Source organism: Neodiprion lecontei, chromosome 3, assembly GCF_021901455.1.
Source record: "Neodiprion lecontei isolate iyNeoLeco1 chromosome 3, iyNeoLeco1.1, whole genome shotgun sequence".
Taxonomy (NCBI): domain Eukaryota; kingdom Metazoa; phylum Arthropoda; class Insecta; order Hymenoptera; family Diprionidae; genus Neodiprion; species Neodiprion lecontei.
Genome location: NC_060262.1, coordinates 24017263 through 24033444, shown reverse-complemented (window position 1 = coordinate 24033444; position 16182 = coordinate 24017263). Strand labels below are relative to the sequence as shown.

The 16182-nt window shown below is 36.6% G+C and overlaps 3 protein-coding genes across 4 annotated transcripts; 1 reads left to right on the top strand and 2 right to left on the bottom strand.

Moving 5' to 3' along the window:
• Positions 1–459: 459 nt before the first annotated feature.
• LOC107224026 (ubiquitin carboxyl-terminal hydrolase 20) lies at positions 460–5928 on the bottom strand. Its single transcript, XM_015663929.2, has 4 exons — positions 4737–5928; positions 2861–4073; positions 2491–2762; positions 460–2230 (listed from the first exon to the last, which is right to left on the bottom strand). Exons 1-4 carry the CDS (start codon positions 5704–5706, stop codon positions 1926–1928), a joined length of 2760 nt encoding a protein of 919 aa, XP_015519415.1. The 5' UTR covers positions 5707–5928; the 3' UTR covers positions 460–1925.
• A 5779-nt stretch (positions 5929–11707) lies between these two features.
• LOC107224013 (eukaryotic translation initiation factor 2 subunit 1) lies at positions 11708–14261 on the top strand. The gene is made up of 6 exons (XM_015663913.2): positions 11708–11867; positions 12186–12428; positions 12695–12926; positions 13040–13272; positions 13624–13739; positions 13933–14261. The coding sequence occupies exons 2-6, from the start codon at positions 12191–12193 to the stop codon at positions 14119–14121; spliced, it is 1008 nt and encodes a 335-aa protein (XP_015519399.1). The 5' UTR covers positions 11708–11867; positions 12186–12190; the 3' UTR covers positions 14122–14261.
• A 135-nt stretch (positions 14262–14396) lies between these two features.
• On the bottom strand, positions 14397–16146 carry LOC107224016 (40S ribosomal protein S20). Of its 2 annotated transcripts, XM_015663918.2 has the most exons (3): positions 15994–16146; positions 15059–15164; positions 14397–14715 (listed from the first exon to the last, which is right to left on the bottom strand). In XM_015663918.2, exons 1-3 carry the CDS (start codon positions 15994–15996, stop codon positions 14453–14455), a joined length of 372 nt encoding a protein of 123 aa, XP_015519404.1. In that variant the 5' UTR covers positions 15997–16146; the 3' UTR covers positions 14397–14452. The 2 variants fall into 2 exon arrangements, with proteins under 2 accessions (XP_015519404.1, XP_015519403.1); XM_015663917.2 differs by lacking the exon at positions 15994–16146 and having other exon boundaries at positions 15059–15173.
• Positions 16147–16182: the final 36 nt, after the last annotated feature.

The window sequence follows — 16182 nt, the reverse complement described above, 5'->3', positions numbered from 1 at the left end:
AAATTCGCGTAAAAATATATTATTATGTGGAAACTTCTCAACTCATTTCCAGCTAAAATACCAACCATTCGTTCAACAATTAAGCAAGGGCTAAATAACGATGCGCGTAATGGGCAAAATAGCGACATTATAGAAAATACTTATTCCTCAACTTAGAAATAGAAAGCCTCCAAATCTACTCTTGCTTTCCCATTTATAGAGATAGAAGGAAAGTAAAAAACTTCAAAATCGGATTAACCACGGTTCTGGTTTCGCCAAGGGTGATTTCCAATCACAGCCCACAGGCCGACGTGTACAATTCAGTTACTTAAACATTTTTTTAACCAGTTTCACAAGCTCGTAATGTTAGTGACGTCTGTGTAAACTTTTTTTCCCGAAATGGATGAAGAATTTTATTGTTGATTTAGATGATTTCTGAAGGTGCAGTTGACCTCAGATATTAAATGTAACTAAAAATTATTTGAATTAATAATTCAGCCAACTTCGTAATTTATTTTGTATATGGTACATGTGATTTATACTTTTTATTAATAATTAATAAGAAATTTACAATCTTAATATGTCGTAATAGTGAGATCCCAACCACCCCACTACTTAACGTATACATATTTAAAAAATACCATATCGCTATTTATTAATTACATACAATATCTATTAATAATAATAACAACAACAACAACAGTAACATAATAATCAATAACCATTCAGAATCGTTTTAAACAAAAATGTCATACGGTCACGTTGCATAGTGATTTTTCAAATTCTATGTCGCTGGTGTAAGTTGATAAATTAATTTGTACAACAACAATTATTTAGTTGATATAATACATTTTTGTCTTGTTGTAAATTTACCACTTCATAACTCTATGATTATAATTGATTGTATTCATTAATTATTATTTGTATTCTCGAGATAATAATAATTTATTTACTACACAGAGTGAAATAAAATTTTGTAAGATACATTAGACTAAAATTTCTGACACTTTCTATTTACGATTACGAAAATCGGTTTTGAAAAAATACGAGAAGGGGCTTTAGATTCAAGCAAAACCTAACATTCTTACTAATTTTGAAAATTAACTGATTTCAACTCTATTTTTTTTTCTGCCTATAAAATGTCTTCCCTTCATTGATCAGCCTTACTGATTATCACTTGCGTCTCGAGAGGTCGTCGAGGCATAATTATGATTTTATTTTGAATAAAAATTCATTCACAACTTCACACAAACCAGGAATGACTGCGTTTTTTGAAAAAATTGCCGGTGCTTCATGTGTTAGATACATGGGGAATAGAAAGAAAGGAATAAATTGATCAAATGTATATTTGTACTACTGGCGATCAATGATAGATGAAGTACAGTAAAAATACTTATGGTGGTAATAGCCTGTACCTCTGTACGTATAACAATATTACACATTTTGGTAGTTAGCTTATTTTCGAGCAGAACAAAAAATATGATTTATTTTCCTCGTTAACATATTACACTCGTGTAGCGATTGAAGTTGTTGCTCTTAAATTAAAGTATGCATAAATACAATTTTTCATTCCTTGGTTTTATTATTTATTTACTAACGTTTTGTGTACTTAGTATCATTGGTAATGCTTGGTGAATAGTTTCCAGATATTGGAAATATAAAAGAACATTAAATCTAAAAGGAAATTAAAAAACGAAATCTGAAAACATCACATTTTTGTATTTTGTTTGAATACGAACAAACCGATTGAATCTGCAGTTCAATGGAATACTTTGATTTTGAAGAATTTCGCCGTACAATATATCTTTGATAAAATAGGTGAATAAGTAAAGTTTGTTGGTTGGTGTTTATTATACTGACTATATTTTTGAACAATTACTCGTATGAAAAATATTTCTAATTTCACAATTTAGTGGAAAAAATAATTCTGGAAATCTTTCAACTGTTTAGAAATTTGCGTCACCTTGCATTTGATAGGTGTCAGCGTCGGCCATCAAACAATCTCCGGCATTTCCTTGGTGGGCCACAACTTCCGAACTTCTGGTTGTACTCACTTTAATTGTCTTGACATCTTGTCGACTGGCTTTGGAATTTTGGTCAATCAAGTTTGGATTAGAGGAGGAATGTTGGGAGGAATTCGGTTGTGTCGATACTGGCCGTTGACACGAGTGCAACATTAATTCAGGGCCACCGCCATAAGTATTTAAGAAGAATTGCCAAAGTTCTTCTGATATCTGGGCATAGTCTGAACCTGTTACGGATTAAAGAATAATTTTAGGACTATAACCACATACTCAGGTTTGATTTCAGCGAGTTTGCATAAGACAAAAACTTATAATATTGATGGATTACATGGTTCAACATACTTCTAATAAGGGTAATTTCTTTTCAAATTAAAGTATTTTAGATACAATACGGTGAACGTAATCTGCAGTCTGTATGTTATATGCCAAGATTGAGAGGGACATAGAATCAATTAGACTTTGCAGAGGCATTAATTGGGAATCTTACCAGCTTTCAAGAGGTTTTGACCATTCTTATTTATGATAATGGAGGTATTGTCAATGGGTCCTGGCGGTTGTGTCTCTTTTCCCCTAACAAAGCTCTGCCATTGGCGTAACCAAGCCATGGCTAATGCATATATTGCTGGTGGGTTATCCACTCCGTGATTTAATCGTTGAAAGACCTCCATCTCATACCGCATCCGTTTTTGCAATGATTCATGTTTCTCCTCGCAAATGGGGCACTCGTAAAGATGCGTGCAAGCTGGCCCACCACCAAATCTGTAAAGAAAACACAATCAATGTTTTTGATCTGTATCAGTGTGCATTTTACACATAGCCAGAAATAAATTCTAATTTGTTGCAGGGTGAATACTCACTTGTCGTAGAGATACTCCCACACCTCTTGTGGGATTGGCCTACTGATTTTATCAACAAATTGTGCTCTGGCAGGTATTACACCTCCATGAGCACACAGGAAGTCTGAATTGTCAATGGGTCCTGGTTCCGAGAATGTATTGAACCTGTTTATCCATTGACGAGATACGAAGAAATTCAAATGCGACAGCTCCAGGGCTGATACATTTCTCAATTCTACAGTTTTTTCTCTAAACTGATTCATTTCAGGTGACGATTTTTTATAAAACAACACATAAGCTTCACAATTTTTAACTGTTTCCGGCGACATTTGAGTAACGCATTGATCATCAAATTCAAACCATTGATTTACAGCAGTGTTCAAAGCGTAGCATGTGTAATGACCACCTCCGGCAGTTCCGTGATGACAAATTACAGATATCAAATCATACGTCGTGACTTTTGACACGCATTCCTTGTGCATATATGGTCTCATATCTAAACCTTCCAAAGGAAATGAAACGTAATTGGCAATCTTTGAACTAAACATTAGTTCGTGCCGAAATCTCTTCAGATGAATACAGAGAACCTCAGGGAGTTCCAAGACCTTTGAAAATTTTATACCATTACGAAGTTTATTGCACTTTTCACAGCTGTACATATTGTCACCCTTTAATTCGTCGGCGCTGAAAAATGCAGATAGGCAATCATGGAGGCTAACAACCGGCCCCCAAAACCAGGAACGCATCCATTGCCAAAACCAGGAAACCCAGCCCGACTGATTGGTCACATAAACTACGTCAGAGCAAGGTCCAGCTTTTTGTGGAGTAAGCGATCCTTGATGCAACATATCGATGTGATCTCTGCTAGGTATGGGCAGAGAGAGGTCTTGAAAAGTTTCAACCCTTCTGGAAACTCTGTCACAAGTTAAGCACTGTACATTACTCAGAAGTTTTCCATCGAATATGTCGCTGATAATACTTCTAGTTTTCATTAGTTTCTTGTTACGATGTTTGGTCGGTGAGCTCGGGGTCGATCTCTGATTTTGAGAGAAGGAATCATCACCAGTCGACTTCTTCATGCTCCTGCTATTGCTGAACTTGCTTCTCAATTTCTCTGACTGGGACAACCTGTAGTATCGCCTTTTGGTCCCGCGTTCTCCCTCGTCACTCAACGAGCTTTGCTCACTAACTCCCGAGTCACAGGTTTCGTATTCAGCATCAGATTGACTAGAACCTGTACCAGATTAAGAACACACATCTGCATAAATGACTACTATCAGTCAATTTATATTTGTAAACGGGTTGAAAATGAAATGAAAAATGTGAACTTATTCACATTAGGTTCATAGTCATTCATCATATTATCTAAGAGTTTTGAATTACATTGAAATTAATTTTATATGTATATATTCCCTTGTAATACTTATTTTGTAACATTCACTTGTATAAATATCCATTTATTTGTTAAAGTTGAAAGAATAATGATACAGTATAGCGACAGACCAGAAACACAGGAAAAATTAGAAACAATTAGGAATGAAATTCCTTATTGGGTAAGCTACACACTTTTCAGTCAATGATTGTTGAATATTTAGGAATTTGGTGACAAATATCTTTTTCTTCTTCAAATATAGCTATAATCTTAAATGAAAAATGAGAAATTTGTAATAATACTTTATCAAATGTCATGAAGTATTGCTGAAATATCATATTAGAAATCGTGATAGATGTTAAGGGTACCCAACTTTTAGTAAGAGCATAAACAATTTAACAATGCGGAGCTGGCTGATATTTTAAAGACTTCCAGACTGCAACAAGTCAGGAAAATCACTGGGAATTTATTTTCAGGTAATGTGTCTCTACTGCAATGAATATACAAATGGAAACTGTTACAAACCGGTTCCATCAATCTCTGTGTCTTCTTCGTCCGAAGAATGTTCCTCAAACCCCTTTAGTCTCAATAAATGATCTCTGTCATCCTCTATATGTTCTTTTAGTTCTTCGTGCAGCTGATCCATAAAGCATCTTAAGAATTCCTGTGTGTCGTGTTGATGGTAGCCTCTGAACATCGGATGAACTGTTCTTATCCAATATAAAATACCATGAGGAACAACATATCCTCGTGTCTTTTTGTTCCACATTTCACTAATCAGATTAAGGTAGCTCAAGCTCAGGCCGGGCTTGCGATCTTTGAGTATGCAATTGACGATCAGACCACATTCCAAGAAAAATTGAGTCAATGGTGGAACGTTGGACAAGGCTTGGAGCGCAGCATTCATGTAACACGTGTTGCCAATGTTCTGCAAGCCGACAAGGCCCTTTGGTTTTACTGCGAGGTCCTTGCTATCATCAGAGTCTGTGCTATCCGGAGAGTCGCCAGATTTTTCATAGGTGAGAACACCCTTTTCCCAGTCTATTCTGTTTGCTCCAGACCTGCCGAATTTGTTCATCAAGGACTGATGCAGCTCCGAGTTATCCGATTTTAATGTCACACCGATACAGGCATCTCCGGAGAATTTGTTACCGCTTGATTTTGGCTCTCTCGGATTTGGCGACTGCAGAGGGGACGGTATGTGGATTGCTATGACCTCGTGCTCGCAATAGTAGCACCATATCCTCTCGGTTGACAAGTTCATATGGGCGCAGTGGTTTGGAAATTTTGTATTATGGATCGTGCTGTGGTCTAAATGGGTTGTCGAACAACCAATCCACTTGCAATTGGGAAACAGACAGAACCACAAATTTGGCCCGTCATTATCACAATCGTTACACTTGAAGAATTTCTCCTTTTGCGTAGCCAACGATTCGAGGATTGACAGATCCCCATGCTTGGCTATGTGCGGACAATTTCTTGCGACGAGAGGCATTTGCGATATTCCCGGAGTTTTAAATGGGAAAATGAAACTTTGAATAGATATTCGTGAGTTATTTCTAAGTTTTTTCTGGCCTGTTATATCAAATTCGTTACTAATTTACAATGAGACGTTTCATGTTGACATTTTTCGCCGTTTTCTAACCTGCATAATCCATCGCGAGTCTTCCGATGATAGACCACGAAAATGATTGTCATTCGAGATAAGTAGTTCTATAATGTGAACCACAACCGTTGTTTTTTGGTTGTTTTACAATTCGTCGTGTGCAGCGCTAATGCTGGAGCTGTTGAACTATGAACCCTCAGAAGGATAAAGCCTGGTCTACAATACGTGATAAAAGTACATACACATTATAATATTCTGGTTACGGCGACTGCAGGAGTACAAATGCGCAAGAAGAGGTTATGGGTTATACACAGTGCGATTGTTTATTACGAGTGTTAACAAATGTCGTCTGTTAGTATTCTTACGATTATATTTGTTGTATACGTATAAGTTGTATACAAGTTTCGTATTCCGTTTCATCTATTTACATTCTCCTGGCTCTCATGTACCCAAATTCTGAAACGAAGTACCGGAGGGTCAACTTTTATTTTATAAAATAATTGATTATACTAAAAAATTGAGTCTTACATAAAGACTAGTTGGACAAATTATATATAATGATACATAAGCTTTATTTGAACAGTCTCCGTAAGTGGTCGGAGAATTCAAACTTTGCCTGACGTCACATAATACGGCGATCCTCCAAACGTTGGATCGCGTGGCGTGCAGCTTACCTGGTGTTTTCACCCGGCCGTTGAGACCATAGCCATAGATGGCAACGGCGTAAGCGTCCCGCGAACGGGTTTGAATCGGTTCTCTGAAGGACAGGAGATAATAATTCTCCCTCCCTCTCTCACTCTACTCACAGGCGGGCCGGGGGCGGGGAGGGGGGCAGCTGAGTAGGCGCTACCCCCACTCATGGGAAGAGCGACAGAGGGGGGGGGGGGGGGAATATTATCTTCCGGCTTCAGAGAACTGATTTTATTCTCTTCTGAGCACCGGGCGACGTCGGTCGTTTCCGAGCAATTGGAACGAAATCACGTGTTCTCGTGTTCTCGGACCAGTTCAACGTTCAGACCGCGTTATTCAGGTTGTGGCACGTTGTTCCATCAGTGTATTTACAACATACTCATCTGTGAATAATCACGACGAGCAGCGTGTAGCCAGAAAAAAATCCGAGTTACTGCAATGAAAACATCCCGTGAATGTTGAAGGTGAATTTCGTGTCCCGAATTTTCATTGTTTTGTGTAACTTCAGATTTGAGTGCTGCGTAGTTTTGTCTCTGCGTCGAGTGTCAATTTTAGTAATATTTTTGGCTGATTTTCGGCGAATGCGCAGTTGCATTGTTAGCAAGTTTATTCAGTCGCGTCGGTGCAAACAAACGGCTACATTACAAAAAGTCAGTGTAGAATCGGGTGCTAGTGTTATTCCGGTGCGGATTTTTGAAGTATAAGAGATAAGTGGAGATCTGAATTATGTGAAAAGTGCGTCGCTTCACCAATAAACCTGAGATGCTACAAGAACTACTACGTTAAAGTGTGGAGCAACCCAGATTCTAGGTGACGATACTAATTTTAATTATTGATTGATAACACCGATCGACATGATTTCTGGATCTGGCTTCTGCATGTGAAATTTTGGTTTCTCCTACGTTGCAAATAAAGGAAACAATTATTTTTCTGATCAAAGTTCGCTTTTGTAGAAACTAGAACAATTTTTTGAATTTTCAAGAAAAATTACTGTTTTTTTTTTTATAATTGAATTTTAAACTTTTTGCGGAACATCAAAGTCTTTTTTATTCAAGAATTGTGATAAATAATAGCACAAAAATGTGAGATAACGATAAATCAAGTTTAAAAATGAATATTTTTATAGTGGATCTTTTATGTTTGCATGGGTTTTCTCGTATTAAACCCCAAATGTAATCTTCCATCATATTTTCGTTGTGCTGCCCTTGGTAACGTCGTTCAAAGTTCATCATAGCTTTGTGAAAACGTTCTCCTTGCTCCTCTGATTAAGCACCCATAGTATAATATGCTATTCGTAATCGGAATAATCAAAGTCATACCATCTACTTTGCTCATAAAATTAATTAAAATCTAGAGCCGAAATTTTTGTTCTTGCGGAACATGCAATGCATAAATATGAAAATAGACAACAGTAATAATTCATTTGAAAACCGAAAAGCCAATTTGCTAAATTAATTCTAGTGTCTTGCTTTGTTTTTCACAGATTTAAGCAGAGACTTTCGGTTGACTTCACCATTTCTCGGCAACGTTGGTGAGTTTGCATGTGTTAGGTTATGGGTATTTCTCTGGGATTCCTCTGTCACGTGGCGTGGCGGTAACAATTGTTACATAAATCTTCCATTTTTTAGCTGCACGGATAGGCTCATTCACGATCGCAACGTGCTTGACTTTCAGTCGAACCATTTTTATTCGTAATGCAATTTACCATACCTTACTCAAAGTTAGACGTTTTACACGTTGCTAAAAGTGGAATGAGCATCGCGACAGGTAACCATCGCTTCCTCGGCACTCGCGAGATCGAATTGTGTTTTGCAATTGACGTAATAATCTACGTTTGAATTTACCGATGATGCCGATTAAGTGGTGGGTTCACCTGAGGTTTGAAAATATTTAATTATTCACGATATTGTTAAATTGATGAAATTCCAAAGTCTGGCATAACGTAACGTAATCAACTTGCATCTTATATTATGTATCATTTTCAATCTTTTGACATCCAACAAGTATTGATCAACTGCAGGCTTAGCTCGCTTAGAAAAATGCTAATTGGCATACAGGATGTCTTAATCACTTTTACAAAAGGTTAATGTACCGATAGTCTGCCAACATTTACTAAAATAACAAATGCAATATTAGAGTTCGCGGGATACAACCGTGATACTGTATTTCGAAAAGGCAGACTACGATACAAAAATATCTTGCTCCCAACAGGTAACCAACGAAAATGTAAGTCAGTGACCACGGTGCAAATGATGAAGAATAATGTTTGTCGGAAAAAATGGAGAATCGTTTAGGTCGAATATAGGTAACCGGGTAGGTAGGTGGACGTTTTGGGATCCGTCGCGGGGTTTATGCATGTGTGTGTGAGTCTCTCTTTTCCGTTGGGTGGCTTCGTTGGGAAACAGGCGAGGGTAGGAAGGTCGCGATGTACCGTGATGTTACTAACCTTTGTAATCCACAGCGTCAAACGATCACAGAAATATTTTTACCAAAAGACTCCGTATTCGAGTCTCTCGAGTATTTGAAAGCATTTGAATATAAATGAAATTGAATTTTTCATTTCTTGTCAGTCTGCAACCATTTTTCAATCGTTATGCAATTCAATTATTTAGTCATTACCGATCGTTATTCCATTCAATTAATCTCTGTGATCGTCTGAATGGGCAAAACTCATCTCTAGACCATCTATCGCGTTCCGTGGTACGCTAGATGGGGAGAGATGCTGAGCTCGAAGACTTCGCGTCGAAGAGGACCGCCGACCGTCACGCCACACAATAATGCATGCCCTCCAACCTCCATCCTCATTTCAATTCGATTTGTAATCTGAGAACAACAATCCGCATAGCAATGTATCTAATTCAGAAAGATGCAGATGCGGATTGGATTTCTACAGAATTTTTGGAATGCAAATTTAGATAATACAAATTTTTTGACAGCTTAATCTGTCGCGCCTTATCGCGCGTAGATTAATCATGAAAATTGGACGCAGCTTTTTGCGCGCCAATTAATAACGGGAGTTGGATACGGTTTTTTGCCCGGCGGTTTTGCAAACAGTATAGAGTTACGCACTCTCGCTGCACTGATTTTTCAGCTCTTCGGTCAATTTTTTGACGAATAGTAAAGTTTTCAAGTTCCACAGCGCCTTTGCGCGTGGACTTGATACTTTTCAGTTATTAGAGAAAGCGCGGCATTCGAAAACCGGCGCTCAACGCGCAGGAACAAAAATCTCTGTAGTGTATACTGATAGTGGAGAATCTTGGCGTAAGTATTTATGAAACATATCTGAAATAAACAGAAATACTCGTTTAACCGATCGTATTATTTTCTTTTTGAGGGTCTAGTCTAATCATATTTTTATCTGTTCCAGGTAACTGAGTTTTATCAACTATACTGAAAAATTAACGCCTCATTTTTTAGGCTTAGGTCTGGTTCAGGGTTAGTCATTTTGTTTTCACCGATACATAGGTTTAGCGATGTAGTTCATAATGATCGTGATCACAAAGTGTAGTAAAATTTATTCAACTGTAGTTTTTTGTATGGTTTTACAGTCTTTGGTTGCGATCGTTTTTTGGTGGTTGTTCTTATTCTTCTCCGATTTTTTTCCATTTCTTCAAAGATTTCTGCATCATCTCCCGATAGGTAAATGTCAACGTCTTACAGCGATTCGTGTTTTGGATCATGGTTCAGTTGTTGATTGTTTTGCGTATTCATCAGGTTCTCCATTTAGCGATTATCTCATACGTCATGAAAAAAAAACCTGCGAGAACATCCAAAGTCAATCGCCTTTTGCATCTAAGATAAAAACAGTCACTCTTCATCCATAATTAAAACAACCATCTTTCATTCATAATTAAAATATTCATTTTTCATCGATAATAAATAATCAGTGGGTTATATGGACTCAAAAATGTCGAACAAACTGTGAATATACACGAGTACAAATTGATTGGGAAAAACAATTCACCATGATTGACATGTGAAAAAAAGTCATTTGCAATGTTTCGAAGAATGTAAAATCGATCTTGCAAGTATTCTCCGTGGAGTAGGCCTATTGGGGATACCACGTAAAAAAAAAAAAAACGCGCCGGCTGCTCTACCGCTTGCTGTGGTGTAGAAACGAGCATAAGTGTGCTTATTTTCACTGGTCAAATACTTACATATTGTAGTTTGTCAAATGGCAACTTTATTGTTGTGTAAATTTAACTCAGTCTTCGATAATATGTAACACATGTGGAATCGTGATACCTTCGGATTTCTCTAGTGCAATAGAGTGAATTCCACGTGAATACATTAATTTTTTTATGAATTTCGTTTCTTAATTCAAGTCAACAAGGTGCACATAGCTTTGGCAATTAAGACTTTGGCAATTCCAACATCTTTTTCCCCCGCTTAACCTTTCGCAGTCAACCCACTAAAATCGTTGAATTGTAAAATTTCTTTCTTGAATTTTTTGTATTACAAAAATTCGTAAATTCAATTCCAAACGCGCCTTTTGTGAGACGTGTCACGCACAGACGTGTCACGCATCAAACAACTATCAACTACTGTTCGGGTCGAATCATATTCATCCGCAATCAACTTTGATCAAGTTGTTACAATGAAACACGATATTTACATACCAAACGAGCAAGTCTCCCGTGACAAACGGTAAATAACAAAACAACGAAGCTCGTTCAAAACCGGGTACTAAAAATGACAAAAAGAAGAAAGAAAATACTGTATTGTAGAAAATTATTTCAAAATTTTTATGACAAATTTGTATACCTGCTTGTTTTCTAGATTACTCAACTGACTCTACTGTCAACTACTTTTCAAAAAAATTTATATAACAACGTCCCAGCTTATTTTCGTGTTTCAATTGTGAGTCTACCTTATAATTTGTCCGGAATTCACCGCGTTAGGATGTCACAGTTAACCGGAAAATTAAGTCTTTCATTCGTGAGACACGGCGATTGTAAACAGTTGAGACCTATGCTCGATTTAAATAGCCTAGAATTTAATTTTTCTCTATCATATTAAACATGATGAGAAAAGAGCCTTCCACTATGCATATAAATACAATTATTATCTGATGTCCCCGGTAGAAAGCAACTACCGAATCAGATTTTACACGAAATAAGAATGTGCGGTTGGGGCGCTGGTTGGGGTTACTGACACTTTTTACCCTATAGGTTGAGAGCACAGAAATCAGTGGGTAATTTGGTTGAGAGCTGCTGTTTGCCACTTTCATCAGCCTGTCTGTAGTAAATTCCCGATCCCACATGGATTATAAGCATATTTGAATAGAGTTTACAGTTTCGAGTAAATTTCTTCGGCCTTAGTTAATCCTACTTCTATTTTCATAGGCTCATAGAATCTAGGTAATCGCAGATGGATATTTGTATAGATAACGCATATTTCGTACGGCTAACCTAAAAGATAACCTTTAAATTTGGCTAACCGCTTCCATATTACGTTTCTCATCAATTTCATACGGAATGTTTGCATGATATTAATACAACCTCACCTAACCCGCCTCCAAAGTTCGTGTTGTATATGACAACCTGCCGCAGAATGTCTAGCTATCAACTTTTTTTGAAAGAATTATTGTTCCAAAACAGATTGTATTTTTTCCTTTTGCAAACTATCAGATCAACCCTCTACATTCTGTGATAAAAGAATTATATCTTTTCTTTCAGCCAATATGGTGTTATCTTGCCGGTTTTACAAGGAGAAATATCCTGAAGTTGAAGATGTGGTTATGGTCAATGTACGTAGCATAGCTGAAATGGGAGCCTATGTTCATTTATTGGAGTATAATAATATCGAAGGCATGATTCTTCTTTCTGAATTGTCAAGGCGACGTATTCGTTCCATCAACAAACTCATCAGAGTCGGAAAAACGGAACCTGTTGTTGTCATCAGAGTTGACAAAGATAAAGGTATGTATAATTTATGGCTGATTGTAATTTAAGCCAATCCATACTCATAATGCCAGTTCGGCGTTTTTCAGTGATTACTATGTTCAGAAAACCTTATAGAATCTGAGAATTGTACACAATGCAGACAAAAATTCACATCAAATTTCCTTACAATTTCACCAAATTTTAGGGTACACCTTAAACAATGCATTCAACTAGGAAATTCAATGTGCTTACCCATTCTGATTCTTTATGTAATCAATTTTAATATTGAATGTTTTTTCAAGGGTATATTGACTTGAGTAAACGACGAGTATCTGCTGAAGATGTAGAAAAATGTACAGAACGATTTGCCAAAGCTAAGGCAGTGAATTCGATTTTACGTCATGTTGCTGAGCTATTGCATTATGATAGCGACGAACAGCTGGAGGAATTGTACCAGAAGACAGCTTGGTACTTTGAAGAAAAATATAAAAAACAGAAGGCATCAGCCTATGATTTCTTTAAACAATCAGTATTGTGAGTCATCTTATTGATTGCAATTAGCAATTATTATTTTTTGAGTTTGAGGAAATTGCTTTAAAAAATTAAATACTAAAGGGAAGTCTGTGAATAAAAAATTTGTATTTCAGGGACCCTTCCATCTTGGCCGAGTGTGGCTTGGATGATCACACTAAAGAAGTATTGTTGAACAATATCAAGCGGAAACTCACATCTCAAGCCGTCAAGATTCGTGCTGATGTTGAAGTTGCTTGCTACGGTTACGAAGGCATAGATGCTGTCAAAACTGCATTAAAAGCTGGCTTGGCTCTGACGACAGAAGAATTGCCGATCAAAATCAATTTAATAGCCCCTCCGTTGTATGGTACATATCTGATTAATATTGATTATCATACTCATTAATCAGTAACGTATTAAATTACTTCACACTTTCAGTGTAATAAAATGTAATAAGATTTTGACTGATTTCAAGTTTGCAAATCAGAAAAACTTCTTTATAAAATTGTATTTCTTCAGGTGAAGAATACAAGTGAATTACAGAAATTTTTTTGGATTCTCAATCGATACTCTGAATAATCGAAGCATATAATGCATGTTTACAAGAATTAGTCAATGTGATTTGATGGTTAGATACTGAATTATTGCAAATCCAGATATCATTAAATATTTTTCATATATTATTAGGTGATTCAATATTCATTTCCTTATATTCCAGTCATGACAACCTCTACACCTGAGAAACAAGACGGTTTAAAGGCATTGAATGATGCCATAGAGGTGATTAAGGAAAAAATTATATCCCTTGGAGGTGTATTCGACATTCAAATGGCGGTGAGTTTTCAGTTATAAGCTTGTTGGAGATAGTGCTTTTAAAGATATTAATCTTTAAATACATCTTGCCACGGTTGTATCGATATATGACAAAGTCAAAAAAAATGTGTCTCTGTTGACTAGAACAATGAATTACCAAAAGATTCAAAGTTGCCACAAGGAGATCTTGACAATTGTTGTACTACATTTTCAGCCGAAAGTTGTGACAGCAACTGACGAAGCTGAGTTGGCAAGACAAATGGAGCGTGCCGAACTCGAAAATGCAGAGGTGGCAGGTGACGATGATGAAGAAGAAGAAGCTGAGGGTATGGGTGACTTCAGTGGGGGCGAAGAAGGTGAAGATGCGGGAAAGGGCGGTAACGATTCTCAGGAGGATGATTAAACAATATGCGACACAAACGAATTTGTATTCATCCTTCTCTATCTGACCGCATCTGGCGAGTAACTTTATCAAGTGCAGAATCACTTTCATTGACTTTATGATACAAGATTTTACAAATAAAGTGAAAAATATTATAAGAATATAATGAATTTAATTTATCTAATATCTCCATTCTTCACTCCTTCGATACTTCTAATTTTCAGCGTCCCACGTCTAAGTTTAGAGCTGCTTAAAAAATACGGTATAGGCACAAGGGGTAATAAGACTCATCCAGGTATTTTAATTTTTAATTTTTTATTCAAACATTTTATTGAAATTTCATTTCAATGGTTTATTCGTCAGCAATGGTAACTTCAACTTCTACTCCAGGTTCAATCGAGATGCTGGTTATTTGCTTCACAATTTCAGACGGAGAGTAAAGGTCAATTACCCTCTTATGAATTCGCATCTGGAAGCGATCCCAAGTCTTTGAACCTTCACCACAAGGTGTTTTACGTGTCGTAATCCTAAGAATCTTGGTTGGCATACGGACAGGTCCTTTCACCTTCAGCTTCTGTTTCTGTTTCTTAGCTCCAGTGATAAGTTCTGTACACACTGTGAATTTTGAAGGAACATTAATTTAAAATCTGATACTAATTTTTAAACTTCATACAAAAGTTTGCATCTAAATTGATAATATTTTTATTTTCAGTTGATCATTTGTCTTCACCATATTTCAAGTTCTGGGTAATTAAAAAGGATTAGACTTGAAATTGAATGAGTTGAAATGTGATGATTTAGAAAAAGGAACGCTTGAATAAATTGTATAGATCTCTTGCTATGCTATATGTTTATGCAAAAAATTAAATGAAGTGCTGTAGTAATTAAATATATCAATACTTAGCCACACAATTTGAGTAATTCGAAAAATATACAATAATTATGTTTACTCATTTACCTTTCTCAAGGGAACGGACGTTACATGAGGTCAGTGTAATACGGATCCGATGGATTGGTGCAGTTTCCTGACCAGGTTTCTCTGGATTATCTGTCTTAAGACTTGCCTGAAACATTTCATAATCATTTTATTGTGTAATCTTGATCAAGTTTTGTAAGACAGTTAAAACAAGATTGTTTAAAAATGTTTTCCAACGTACTACTGATTGTGACTAAATACAAAACGACGCACATTGTTGAATTTACTATCTTCATACTTTGGGACAAACGAATTCAACTGTTCAGATAATGTTTGTTATAAATTTTTTAAATTAGATCCAGTTTCGTTATACTTTAGCAATGTGACTAGTGTTTGGGCAATAATCCATATGCAGAAAAGTAAAATGTGACGGAAACGTTATTGAGTATATTAAGATTAAGCAAATCACAAAAAGTATTAAATATTTAAAGGATTTAAAAAAAAGAATATATGGTTCATAGAATGAACAATTATGATTTCTTTTTGAGATGTTACTTAAAAATTAATGATAATGCCGTTAGTATTGAGATGAACAGAAAAAACCTGTTATAGGGTTATTTAACAAAAACCGGGCTTTTTCTCATCCTAGTCTTGGGCTAAGAGAGATTCCCAGCATTCTGAAGTTGCAACAAAATGGGGTTCAACTCAAGATAGCCGTAAAAAATGACGGTATTGCGAAATCGAAAATAATTCGTTGCTCGGATTAAGATTGCATGAATATTTTAAGCAAGTTAAGCTGGATTGTCGGATTAATGACAATCGAATATGGGGAGCTATTTGAGGTTGTAAGAGGCATTACACGGCTAGAGACGCCGCCTAACCCAACTTTGATTTGGCGAAGTTTATTGCGCGTCGTCGGGTAGTTAGGAGAATAAAGTTGACCGCTTTGAAGGCTCCGCAAAACAATGTTGACTTACCATTGCTGCGTTTTATTCCCGGTCGAGATGATCAATTTGAAATAGAGAAAAATTGATCAGCGCTGAACCAGTTTACGTACACGTCGCACGTGTCCAACAAGAAAGAGTCCGACGTTTATCGGGATCCGGAAGCTGGTGTGCACGGTGTCGACCGATATCTCGATGCCGTCACCTATCTGCTCGTGCAAC